Here is a 14,176-nt window from a genome sequence, read left to right as displayed (position 1 = left end):
ATAAAAATAAAAAAATGACTTCCTAGTTCCATGAAAACAAAGGTTTTGTTATTTTTATTTTGAGACAGTGTCTCTCTTCTGTAGCTCAAGTCATCCTTGAATTCAAGATCTTCCTGCCTCGGATTACAAACAAACAGGAGATAGATCTCATATACTGAATTACTGACATGCAGTGAAATATCACTGCTCAAAAAACCTATCCAAAAAAAAAAATTAGAAAACCTCAAGAGACCATGACTTTGCTTAGTACAATTTTTTTTTTTATTTTTTGTTTTGTCAGTTGTAGGGCTTGAACTCTGGGCCTGGGCATTGTCCCTCAGTTCTTCAGCTCAAGGCTAGCGCTCTACCACTTGAGCCACAGCTCCACTTCCGATTTCTGAGTGGTTTATTGGAGATAAGAGTCTCAGGGACTTTCATGCCCAGGCTGGCTTTGAACCGTGATCCTCAGATCTCAGCCTCCTGAGTAACGAGGATTGCAGGCTTGAACCACCGTTGCCGGACTTAATACTGAAATTTTAACTAAAAAAATTACATTCCTACTCTGGAGACTGTGGTTCTCTTTCTCTGACTCTAAATCAGGTGGTTATATCTTTGCAAGTGAAAATTATTCTGAACCACTAGAAAGAGAATGATGGGGCTGCTCATATTTATTCACCTTTTCTTCTTCCTCTAAGTCAATACTACAGGCCTTTAGACAAATTCTGAAAAGAACAAGCTTTGTACAATGGTCCCAGAAATACCCTTCATTGTTACCCTCAGACAATACTGCCTAAATTTAAAACCAATTTAAGTAAACAAATGAGGAAACTGCTAAAAACAGCCTGAGGCTTCCAGTTTACCTCCTCCCGGAAAGAAGTTTTCAGAGAATTAGAAAATTACTCTGGGCCAGGCAACCTTAGCTCACACCTGTCATCCTAGCTACTCGGGAGGATCACAGTTCAAAGCCAGCCCAGGCAGGAAAGTCCATGAGACTCTTATTTCCAATAAACCACTCAGAAAACTGGAAGTGGCATAATGGCTCAAGTGGTAGAGCATTAGTTAGCTAGCCTTGAGCTGAAGAGCTGAGGGACAGCGTTCAGGCCCAGAGTTCAAGCCCCATGACCTACCAAAGAAAGACAGAGAAGGGGGGAGGGAAAAGAGCGAGGTGGAGGGGCAGAGAGGGAGAGAAAATTATTCTGACAAACAGTAGGTGAATGGCAGGTGCTAGTGGGCTCATGCCTGTAACCCTAGCTACTTAGGAGGTTAGGTCTGAGGATCAAGGTTCAAAGCAAGCCAGGCAGGAAAATCCATGAGAGACTTATCTTCAATTAACCAAAAAACTGGAAGTGGAGCTATGGCTCAAAGTGCAAGAGCACTAGCCTCCAGTAAAAAAGGTCAAGAACACTGCCCAGGTCCTGAGTTCAAAACCCCATGAACAACAAAAACAAACAAAAAACTCTAGGAGGGGGCTGGGAAGGTGGCTCAGTGGTAGAGCACTTGCCTTGCATGAATGAGGCCCTGGGTTCGATTCCTCAGCACCGCATAAGCAGAAAAAAAAAAAAAAAAAGCCAGAAGTGGCGCTGTGGCTCAAGTGGTAGAGTGCTAGCCTTGAGCTGAAGAGCTGAGGGACAGCGCCCAGGCCCAGAGTTCAAGCCCCATAACTGGACCCAAAAACAACAACAACAACAACAAAAAAAAAAACCCTAGGAAGCTGAACTGAAGAAAAAGTGTGTAACTATGCTAATAAACAAAATAAATTATTACTAGCATAAATCATACTTTCTCAACAGGAAGGTTGCTAATGGCACCACAGTTTTAAGCCTGGTTTCTAACAGCTGCTTTAATAAATTCTAAAGTTAATCTATCATTTTTCTTGAATTTTCAAATTGCAACTTTTAGAACTAGAAATAAACTAAATCTCAATCCTTTAAAACTTTTGGAAAGCCCATTTCATTATACATTCATTTCCATAGTCTTTTTCTGCCCAGCTTCTAAAGAAATACTGGATGTAACCAAAAGATCATCCTTTCTAGCCAGGAACTGGTGGCTTACACCTGTAATCTTGGCTACTAAAGAGGCTGAGATCTAAGGATTTCGGTTCAAAGCTAGCCTAGGCAAAAAGCCCAAGAGACTCTTATCTCCAATTAATCACAGAAAAAGCCAGAAGTGGAGCTGTGGCTCAAGGGCTCCTTGAGCTAAAGGACCTCAGGGACAGGCCCAGAGTTCAAGCCCCACTACTGACAAACAAACAAAAACAAACAATCACCCTTTCTGTTGTTTGAGGTCTCAACCATCTATTTCTTTGCCCTACTTACAGTAATGCAATGAGAAAGTACAATAACTGTTCTTCCACAAGTGTCTTTAAAACCAATCTTCCTAATACCAAACAGAGGCTTCTCTTCCCCGTGCTCTTGGCCTCTGCTCTCCGATGCAGCCCATCACCTTCCGAGACTGTTTAATTCCCTTACTTCATTTACACTGCTACCTTGAAGGTATTAATAGATAATCATATCCCTAGTGCTCCCTTTTCCTGAGTTTAGCTCTTTCAAGGCTTTTCTCCTAAATATTAAGCTATCATCAATTCAGAATTTTCTACACCTTTTCCTCAATGTGATTAGAAAGTATTCTTAATTATCTAAAGTTCAATCTGAAGAAAACAGTAACAATATTAAAATACCATAACTTTGTTATGTGATCACCATGTCTAAGGGTAATTCAATGACAGATCTCTGCAAGCAATCTGAAACCTCTTTATACTTGCTCTTTTCCAGGTAGCAGTTTCCTGGTTTGCATTAAGGCCATGTATTTCATCTCCCTTGGCGAAAGACTTGAGATACAGCATTAATGAATATAATTTCAGTGCTGGAACTGCTGTGCTACTTTTTCCCCCCAGTAGCTGTAATGATCCCCAAATCTGCTAAAACTTGAATAATAAAAAAAAAGAAAAAAACCCGAAATTAAACCTAGAAAAAAAAGAAAATCCAAAATTAAACCTAACAGTTCCTTACACCTATACATTGAAAATATTCCAAACAGCTGCCAACAAAGGAGGACTGTGCTTCAAACAGTATCCAAAGTCGGGCACTGGTGGCTCAGACCTATAATCCTAGCTACTCATGAGGATCACGGTTCAAAGCCTGCCCGGGCAGTGAGATTCTTATCTCCAATAAACCACTCAGAAAACTGGAAGTGGCCCTGTGGCTCAAGTGGTAGAGCGCTCGCCTTGAGCTGAAGGACAGCGCCCAGGCCCAGAGTTCAAGCCCCATGACTGACCAAAAAAAAAAAAAAGGTATCGAAGCAAGCATTCATCTCCAAATAAACAGTAGTTCCCAGCCCTTAACTCAGCCAGGAACACAAAAGAAATTAAGAACATAAACTAGGAGACAGGATTGCTAAGCTGACTAAAAGAAAATTATGTTTTATGATATTCAAATTACTGTTTCTTTTTCCCAAAATTTAAAATATGAGGGGAGGGGCTGGGAAGGTAACTCAGTGGTAGAGTGCTTGCCTAGCACGCATGAAGCCCTGGGTTCGATTCCTCAGTACCACATATACAGAAAAAGCCAGAAGCGGCGCTGTGGCTCAAGTGATAGAGCACTAGCCTTGACCAAAAGAAGCTCAGGGACAGTGCAGTGCCCAGGCCCTGAATTTAAGCCCCCAGGACTGGCAAAAAATAAAGTATGAGGGAAAAAATGCCCCATTTGCCAGACCCTGAATTCAAGTCCCCAGCACTGGCAATAAATAAATAAAATTATGAGGGAAAAAAAATGTCCCATTTGCCAGACATGGTGGCCAACCAGGGATATATAATAAGACACTGTCTCAAAAATAAAAAAAGTTTGGGGGGAGTGGGGGGAAGATGGGATGGGAAGGGAAAACAAAGGAGGAGGCTACAATGCTTGATAAGAAATGTACTCATTATCTTGCCCAGGCACTGGTGGTTCATCCTGTAATCCTAGCTACTCAGGAGACTGAGAGCTGAATATTACAGTTCGAAGCCAGCATGTGCAGGAAAATCTGTAATATTCTTTTTAACAGTTCAATTATATGTTTATTGTGGAGAATTTTACATGCAAGAACCCAAACTAGAGAGTTGGCATCTAGAGGGAGAGCCTTGATCCACCCTGCAGAACCAGCTCTGCCCACAGAAACACAAGACAGCAATGAGACACCAGACTTCTGGGACAAAGAGACAGAAACTCAACACATTCCTCTGTTCAATAGCCCCCAACAATCCTGAGAACCCTCACAAATGAAGTGCAAGCTCCTGCTACCCAGGAGAGCTTGGAGGTTTGGAAATGGCAGGAGCAGTTCTGACACAGGGGCTGACAGCTTACCCAGAAGGTGCTTGGCCAACTGGGAAGTCAGGCATGGTGGTGTTGGAGATGGGCACAGGGTGGAATGGGGAGCATCTTTAGGCGGAAACATATTCCTCTGGGAGTGGCTGTGCCCTGCGGCTGCCCTCTGTGGTGGAAGAACCCAGCTCTCCCAACAAGAGATGGTGGAGAGGCCAGGGGGCTGACCCAGCAGTGCAAGCTGTGAGATTCTTATATCCAACGAACCACTAGAAAACCGAAGTCACACTGTGGCTCAAAGTGGTAAAGCACTAGCCTTGAGCGGAAAAAGATCAGGGACAGCAGTGTCCAGACCCTGAGTTCAAGCCTGATGAACAACAAAAACAAACGTTTAAAAGAAAATTTTAAGAAATCATATTTTCGGGCTGGGAAAGTGGCTCAGTGGTAGAGCGCTTGCCTTGCATGCCTGAGGCCCTGGGTTTGATTCCTCAGCACCACATAAGCAAAAAGAAAAAAGCCAGAAGTAGTTCTGTGGCGCAAGTGGTAGAGCGCTAGCCTTGAGCTGAAGAGCTGAGGGACAGCGCCCAGGCCAAGTTCAGACCCCCCGACCGGACCCAAAAAACAAAAACAAAAACAAAACTAGAAATGATTCTGTGGTTCAAAGTGGTTGAGTGCTAGTGTTGAGTGAAAAACTCAGACAGAACCAGGCCCTTAGTTCAAATTCTATGACCAACCAAAAAAAAAAAAAGTTCAGGGACAGTGCCCAGGCCTTAAGTTCAAGCTCCATGACTGACCATAAAAAGAAGAAAAACTAGCCGGGCATCCGTGGCTTACGCCTGTAATTCTAGCTACCCAGGAGGCTCAGATCTGAGGATCAAGGTTCAAAGCCAGCCCGGATACAAGTCTGTGAGACTCTTATCTCCAATAAACCACTAGAAAACCGGAAGTGGTGCTGTCGCGCAAGTGGTAGAGCGCTCGCCTTGAGCTGAAGAGCACAGGGGCAGCGCCCAAGCCCAGAGTTCAAGTCCCATGACCAACAAAAAAGAAAAAAAGAAGAAAAAAAACTAAGAACTGAACCTAATAGATAACAAAGCAGAACAATGAGCCAGTTACATACTGTTTCTAAGGGTTATCAATCTAGGAAATTCCTTGGCTTAATTCAGGTAATATTTGTGTTGCCCTATTCATCTACAATGGACAGGTTTAAAGGTCTTAAATACCGAAAGGACAGATTAAAAAGGTTTACATGAAGCCATATTTTCAGGGTGAGAGGCGTGGCTCAGGTGGTGGGGCACCTGTCAGTGAGTATAAAGTATCAGATAACAACTGAGTCCCAGTCTGGGATAGGGAAAATATAAACAAAACATTCTTTCTCAAACACAACACAAAAATATGTGTTATTTCATTGTCTCTTCACTAGCCAACCACTTTTCAAAGGAAAAATCACATACATACACACTCACTACAACACACATCCTATGTGGCAGGAATTTTCATCTTGCTTTAAATCTATACTAACAATCTCCTATCAAGGTTAATATGAGATCACTGCATAACAGACACCATTCTTTGAAACAAAGTTGTACAAAGCAGATTCAGATGCACTTCAGGGATGGAATGGGAGAGAGTGAGGGAACAGAGGAAATTGTACGAAAGGAAATCTATTTATTACCTGACTCATATAAATGTAACCCCTCTGTATATTACTTCTACAATAACAATAAAATTTTTTTTTAAAAAACAGTGCCTGCCTTAATTATCAATTTTCATTCCTTCCAAAAGTAAGTTTCTAAAAATCTTTTAGAACACCAAGTATTATCTTCTCTGGGTTCTTATTCACTGGAGACAGTACCTAAGCTCTAAGGTCAACAGAGCTAGACAATTTTTAGACCTGAAAGGGAATTTAGACTACATCTAATGTATGGGGGGGGGGGGGGGTCTTCAAATACTACCATCCATCAAGGAGAAAATATTCACTGGCGTAATGTATGTATACAAATACACTCTTGCATTGCTTTATTTTCACATGGCATGTTTATATGTAATTTAATGCAAATGGAGAATTATGCCTTCTTAATATATAATAGAAAAGGATCTTTTGTCATGACATCTGCCATATTTTATCTTTAATTACTTCTACAATGAATATTCATTTGTATATGATTAAATTACTGGTACATGGGGCTGGGAAGATGGCTCAGTGGTAGAGCGCTTGCCTTGCATGCAAGAGCCCTGGGTTCAATTCCTCAGCACCACATAAACAAAAAAGAAAAAAAGCCGGAAGTGGCGCTGTGGCTCAAGTGGTAGAGCACTAGCCTTGAGGTGAAGAGCTGAGGGACAGAGGCAAGGCCCAGAGTTCAGGCCCCACGACCGGACCCCCCCCCTAAAAAATAAATAAATAAATAAATTACTGGTACAACAGTTTTAACCTTATCCAAATTTGGGACTAATTTTTTTTTATAGAACCTTGCATAATACATAGAGCCTCAACACATTTGGAGTCATTTCACATCATCTCCTTTATATCTCAGTGTCTAGAGTAAGTTTAAAGCAACACCTGGATGTAGCAGTAATAAAGGAAAGCAAAACTTTGATGACTTAAACTGATACATTTCTAGAAAATTCCATACAACATACCATAGAGTTTCAGTAATTAACATTATTTGGTTATTAGACTAGTCCTGAAACATTTCATCTTTTTTGGAGCTATACAAAGGAATACCATTTTGTACTTTTTAATATAAAAAACTTATCGTATTTCCAAACTGATCATATTCTATTTTTTTAATTGGTTAAGGTTTAGGGGTTTTTTTATTTGAAAAACAAAACAAAGGCTGGCAGATAACTGAACAATATTAGATATAGTTCCCCAAACTTGCTGTGAACACTTTCAGATTTCCTTAGTAAACTTTACATCTGGTACAGATAAATAGATGTAAAGTTCTTGAGTAATCAGGTCAAAATAACTTCTAGTCAATTAGATTTGATTAAGATATGGTTTATATATCTACAAAAACAAAAAAGTTAGATTTATTCTCTATTTGAGTTAACAGTTAAATTCCAATTAGGTTCAAATGTTGAATCCCTCCCCCTAAATTGAATAAACTCGTATTTAGACATCAGTATCACTAAAATAGTTTTAATTAGCTTACTTATGTATATAAGGCTACAAAATAAGTTGATAGTCAATTTTACTGGAGGAGTTCCCTGTCTTCCCAAAGCTAATTTTTACTAAAATTAATAACATTAAAGACAAAAAAAAACCACAACAACTTCCCAAACACGTTTGAGAATGTCATGACCTACAGTTCCTAAAATTAAACCTCATATTGTCATCAGCTTTTATTTATGTGAAACAAAGTTTTGCTTAAAGATGTGCACGGCAAGCCAGGCACTAATGAATGGCTCTTGCCTGTAATCCTAACAACTCAGATCTAAGGATCACAGTTCGAAGCCAGCCCAGGCAGAAAAATCCGTAAGACATTCTGATCTCCAGCTAACCACCAGAAAGCTGGAAGTGGCAGTATGGGTCAAAATGTAGAGTGCTAGCTTTGAGCAAAAAAGCTCAGAGGCAGAGAATTCAAGAACACACACACACACACACACACACACACACACACACACACACACACACACACACACACACACACACACACACACACACACACACACACACACACACACACACACACACACACACACACACACACTAGAAGGCATACTGCATTTCCAAGAAGAGGTGGCTCTCATGTTGAGGGTGTCCTCAGAGATGTTCACTCCTCATTCTTGCATCCCACTGCAGCCTTCCTATCTTTACCTTTTTCTTACAACTTCATTCTCCAGGTTTGATCCTGTTCAGACTGGGTTCTCACTGCAAACTGTACACTGAATACTTAAGAATAATTGTCACAAATTTATTTCCCAAAACTCTTGTATAATTTTATTCAAATTTAAATCACCACCTCCTGTATAGTCATCATTATCATTCATTTTTCTACATACATTATAATACTAATTTCTTCTCTCCTTCCCAAATTGGTGTAAAAAAAAAAATCTTTGCATAGCTCCAGCTATGTTTAAGGTCTTACGTGTGAAATATCTTACCTCTACCCTAATCACTAACTTTACTTTCAAACTACTTACCTCAAGCTAATTAAATTTAAAAACACCCAAACTCATTGGAAACTTGTCATTTATTAAATCCTAATTACTTTTTATTTAAAAGATAAAATTGGGGCCTAGGGATGAGGATGCAGGTCAGTGGTAGAGTGCTTGCCTATCATGTGATCCCCAGTATCAAAAAAGAAAAAAAAATTTAAAACTAAGACAAAGGCAATAACATATTATCTTTACTTATTAATGTCTAGAAGTATGGTCCATGAGAAAAAATGTCTCACATCAAAACCTATAAATACATGTTGGGGGGAGGGTTATTAGGGAAAGGATATGAACCGGGGGGAGGTAAGCAAACAGGGGAGGTAAGCAAACAGTCATTATAATCAAAGCACATTATGAGAAAACTGAACTACATAGGGTAGCAATTGGAGGAGGAAAATGGGGGAGAATGATAGAAGGAGCAACCTGACATGGAACTGAAACCTCTTAATACAAAAACTTAGTAATAGATTTTAAAAATTGCATTAATGAGGGAAAAAAATTTAACTCAAACATCTCATGAGAATCTGTATACTTCACATAAAATCAGACACATAATTTCTGGCAAATAAATTGTTGAATACATTTGTAATTAAGAATCTCTTTTTCTTTTGTTGTTATTCATAGGTTAAGCTCTGTGTTAGACAAGACACTAAAAAAGTCTGTGTCTCCATTTCTGGTAGATCTAGTAGCCTTGTAAAACAAAGCAAGGAACAGGTCCTCATGTAGTAACATGGCTTTTCCTTCCAGATCTATGGCCAATTTCTCATGGTTGGGTGCTCCATTAGACCAACTGTGACATTTCAGTCTCTTGAGATACTGAGGCATATATCTCCCAAGGAAAGGCTCTATTACAAGGTCAACTATTTAACTGGCCAAATAGTATTTGAATTAATTTTGTTAAGATCCATTGCTTGACATTGGTGCCACAGCCATCATTACTAGGGTTTGCATCTGCTGTTTATTTTAGTTCACCCAAAGAGGTGACTCGCCATCACTAGTAAATTGCCAAACAACAGAAGAGATTCATGAATTAACTACTGCAAACATGGCATTGTTACAAAGCACAACATTCACAACTACCTAGGTGTAACCCAAGTGAAATGATTCCTAAAATTTTATCTTAATAAAATTCACTTCTTAGTTTCTCACTGAAGTCTTAATTATCCAATCTGGTATTTTCAGCATCAATATATTACACACTTTTTTATTTTTACACTTCATATTTATGTATTCAGCTAACATTTATGTGCCAGGTATTACACTGCATTTCTCTTATTCTCAACAATGTTGGTATTCTGTGGAAAAGTAATACCTGACCCATAGGAAGAAATACTACTTTGCTAGAAGAAAAAAGAGCTAATGCCATCAATTTTCCTAGAAACTCAAATGGAAGCATGAACTTCTTCCCCATAACTTGCAACAGAAAAGAACAGCTAGTCATTTTTCTAACAAGTACACAGCAAAAATCAGTCAGCCTGGAGTCTTCAAATGGCCTGTTTAGTTTTATTCAAGATGACAGAAGCAATAAACAATGAAGTGTTCAAAATATACATGAAGAAATAATTAATATTGCTATCTTTTAAAGGATAATAATGGTGATGGTAACATTTACTGACACAAAACGCCAGTAGACATTTTAATCATTTATTCCACATATCATCCCTAGGGGACTGGCATAACCATAATCCCCATTTCAAAGGTGAAACAGGCTTGTCTTACTCAAGGTCACTCAGCTACACAAAGCTGTAACTCAAACCCAGTTCTGGGCTGGAATGTAGCTCACCAACAGTGAGTGCCTTTGCCTGAGTTCAATTCCTGATACTGCAAAACAAGAGCAAACCCAGTTCTATCACTGTTCGCTACTTGGTTTACACACAATTTCCGTTTAAAAGGGTTCTTTGTTGTTGTTTTTGTCCAATATGGAGTTTGAACTCAGGGCTTTGCACTTCCTAGGTATGCACTCTACCACTTGAGCCACATCTCTCATCCAGCTTTGTTGATTATTTTGGAGATGCAGTCTCCAGACTTTTCTGCCCCAGTTAGCTTCAAACCATCATCCTCCAGAATCTGAGCTTTGTAACTGGGATAAGTAGCATAACCACTAGTGCCCAGAGAGTCTTAAAACTTTTAAATTTCCTAAGTTTCTTCCTTACCATAAATCACATTTTTGATGATACATATAGAAATCAACAAACAAGAATATTCATAAGAACGAAAGCCTTGATTTTGAAAGAGACAATGGGGTCATCCAGTACAAATTGTTTATTTCAGGAATAATTAAGACAGAGGTCTCTTTTGTTTGGGTTTGGCTTGGTTTTCTGAGTCAGGGTCTCACTATAGCTCAGGCCGCTTGGAGCTTGGAATTCTGCCTCCACCTCATGTATGTATCACCAACCTGGCAAAAGGGAGGCCTTTTGGGAAACATCTATACTCATTCTAACACATCCTCAATCCAGAAAAGGGTCTTTTTACTTTTTCAAGTATCACTTTAATATATAATCTAACATCTTAATAACATTTTTAACATTTCATCGCAGCATGACCACTCTCTCTGAAGCACCAGTACAAAGCACTAGCACAAAGTAAAGACTCCATTACATGAATTCAGTACTGCAGGGCTGTACTAATTACAAACTACATTACAATATGACGTTATAGGAAATCATAAAATGACATCCTTAACCATATAAACTCCAGCTCAAAAATAGCTCTTGCTTCCTTAAATTCATTTGGGTCAACTATGGGCTCAGTTTCACTTCACAGGTCACATCACGTGACTGGATTCAAGCTCACTTTAAGAGAAATGTACTATGCTGTATTTAGAACACATTATCACTAAGAGCCACCAGATGAGGCTTTGGAGGTCTATCCAAAAACCCTGCTTTAGTTGCTTAGAAACTACATTTCACCACTTTATAAGTTATGTCAGCAGAAATTACACATGTACGATCAAGAACCTATTATGCAAAATGAAACCATGCTATTTCCATAAATTGAATACCGGAAATCAGAATTATGCTTAACTCACATTGTTAACACTGAGTTAACCGCTAAGGCAAATCAGACTCTGTCTTCTACAACAGCTTCATACTTCGAAAAACAGAAAAAAAAAATGCCACTATGCTTAACATACTCAATAAAATACTGACCCTTTGCAGTGATAAGGCTTGACTAGCACAATTTGGTGCTACCAATTCTTACATTAAACAAGCAATTTTTTTTCCATCCCGTGATATATTTTCCCTGAAATCTTCAATACTTTAAGCCTAGTTTCACTTTAGAACACAATTCCACTAGCTCTATCATTTACTTTTTAAAGTCATTTAAGTTTTAATTGTTCTTGTATAACAAGGAGGAGCACTGATTTGTAAAAATAATTCATAGTTCATGCTCCAGTAATCATAATTTTTTATATTAAAAACTATCTCTAAAGCCGGAAGTGGAGCTATGACTCAAGTGATCTCCAGGCTAAGGGACTGTAACCAAAAAATAAATAAAAGTCTCTAAACCTGGTTAGGTGGGACAGTACTGGGGCTTAAACTCAGAACCTGAGCATAGCCCCTTAGCTTTTTTTGCTCAAGGCTGTAACTCTACCACTTGAGCCACACAACTCCGTTTCTGGTTTTTGGTGATTACCTACAGTTAAGAGTCGACTTCTGCCTGCGCTGGCTTCGAGCCCAGATCCTCAGATCTCAGCCTCCTGAGTAGCTAGGATCACAGGGGCAAGCCAAGGGCTCCACACTTGAAAACTCTTAATAGTCTCTTCCTCCACAAGAGCAGAAACAGGTGCACAATCTCTGTAGTTTCACTTAAAGACCAACTCAGCAGCTGATGCTAACACATGCCTTCGATCAGAATCTGCTTCGTTTGGATCCCCCCCAGCCTCTAATCCACCCTGCCCCCGCCCCCGTTCTCCATCTTCTTTCTCAAAAGAGCGTCAGTTCAAAACCCAGTTCTCCCATTTTCCACTGCCCCTCGCTTCCATCACCGAAAGCATCTTTCCTATTCCTCGGAAGTAACACCTTTTTCAGCGTTGAAACTTTTCCGTCTCCAAAACCCACTCCCCCTCGGTCTAGCTTTGATCCTTCCTTGCTCCCAACCCTCCACTGCGGTGACAGCTGTGTCCCTGCCTTCCCCAAAGCCCGACCCATAGCATCCAGTGTTTTGGCCACCACTCTCCCTCCTTTCCCAATAATCTATCTTCCACTCGGCACGCCGACATCCCACCCCCACCCTAGCTTCCTGCATTTTACTCCCTTTCCCGTCTTCCCCCACGCCCAGGCACCCTTACTTTGCTAATAACTCTTCCTTTTAGCTTGCTTCCCATCCTCGGCTCGTTCTCCTTTCCTTATTTAGAAACTCCTTTGCGCTCTACCCCAACTGCCACCCTGGAATGCCCGGGCACTGCACCCCATCTTCGAGCAGCTCGCGGGGAGACACCGCGGCTTCCCCTTCCGCGTCCCCGGCGGCAGTCGGCCCACTCACTCCCTTCCGCCCCCACCCCGTTACCCCGCGCCTCGGGAATCGAGTACTCAGCTCCCCACCACGTCCTCTCGGGGCCGGGCCCGGCCTCCCCTCCCCTTCCTTCCCCTCCCCCCTCCACGCTTCTCCCTTTCTTTTGAAGAATGTCACCAGGGTGACGAGCCCCGCGGAGAATCCCCGGTCGGCCTCAGCACTGGGGGGGGGGGGGGGGAAGAGCCCTCCTTCATCTCGGGTTCTCCGCGGCGCTGCACCCCTCCTCATCCGCTCCTCCTCCTCCGTCAACCTCCCCTAACCGACCCGCAACGACGCACCCCGCCGAGCCTTGGGGTCACCGCACCCCGGGCTTCCCCGCAGGACGCCCCCGCCTCTCCCACCGGCGCCTCCGGGCCCCCGCATCCCCGGGCCCTGGCCTCGCGCCCGCCGGGCACCTACGCCCTGGCCCCCGCGGCCGCCGAAGCCCCTCAGACCAGGCCCGAGCCCGCTCCCGGCCCCACTCGGGCCGGCGCCCCTCAGCCCCCCGGTCTCCGGTGCCCCCTGAGCCCCGCCGGCCCCCGACCCCCCCGGCCCGCCCCCGGCGCCCCGCAGCCCCGCGGGCCCGCCCCTGGCGCCCCGCTTACCGTTCTGAGCGGCGCCAGGCCCCGGCAGGACCGCGCCAGAGACCAGCAGCAGCGTGAGGGCCAAGGCGCGGGGGAGCGGAAGGCCCGACATCCTCCCCGGTGGAAGACGGAACGGCGTCTGGGCCGGAACCGGGGCCGCGGAAAGGGAGGGAGGGAGGGAGGGAGGAAGGGAGGGGGCGGGCGGGCGAGCGAGCTAGCGAGGGAGCGAGCTGGCGAGGGAGGGAGGGAGGCCGGGCGGGAGGCAGCCGCGGCTCCGTTCCGTCGTCCTTCCCCCGTCCTCCGCCTACCGCCGCAGCGCCCAAGCCTCGCGAGATTTCTGTCACCGGACGTGGGCGGTAGAACGGTAACGGCTGGAAGTCTCGCGAGGAGAGGAAGCAGTCGGCTTGTAGCCCCGCCCCTTAGGCTCGGAGGCCCCGCCCCTGCGGAGGCTGATTGGCTCCGCGCTAGGTGGGTCACGTGGCAAGGGCGCTCTAGGCCACGTGACGAGGAAGGGGGCTGCACCTCCCTCCCGCCCCCCTCCCTGGCTGGCCTGGGAGGCTCCGGGCGTCCGGCTCGTAGCCCTGGAGCGCCCATAAATAAGAGGCAGCCTCGGGGATCCGACGTGCTCTCTCCACCCACCCTGCCCCTCCCGGGCTCCCCCCTCGG

General features: G+C 43.3%; 1 protein-coding gene across 1 annotated transcript in view; it reads right to left on the bottom strand.

The window, feature by feature from the left end:
• The window catches only part of Nptn (neuroplastin), a 56,332-nt gene extending 42,620 nt beyond the window's left edge, over nucleotides 1–13,712 (bottom strand). Inside the window, exon 1 of the mRNA XM_042697365.1 lies at nucleotides 13,532–13,712. Within this exon, the coding sequence (XP_042553299.1) occupies nucleotides 13,532–13,622 (91 nt within the window). The 5' untranslated portion in view covers nucleotides 13,623–13,712. The remainder of the gene's footprint in view (nucleotides 1–13,531) is intronic.
• Between the last annotated feature and the right edge of the window lie 464 nt (nucleotides 13,713–14,176).

The sequence above is a fragment of the Dipodomys spectabilis genome, unplaced genomic scaffold (assembly GCF_019054845.1).
Source record: "Dipodomys spectabilis isolate Male_0828 unplaced genomic scaffold, ASM1905484v1 ptg000219l, whole genome shotgun sequence".
NCBI lineage: Eukaryota > Metazoa > Chordata > Mammalia > Rodentia > Heteromyidae > Dipodomys > Dipodomys spectabilis.
Note: the sequence above shows the minus strand (reverse complement) of the source record. Positions and strands in the feature narration are given on the sequence as shown.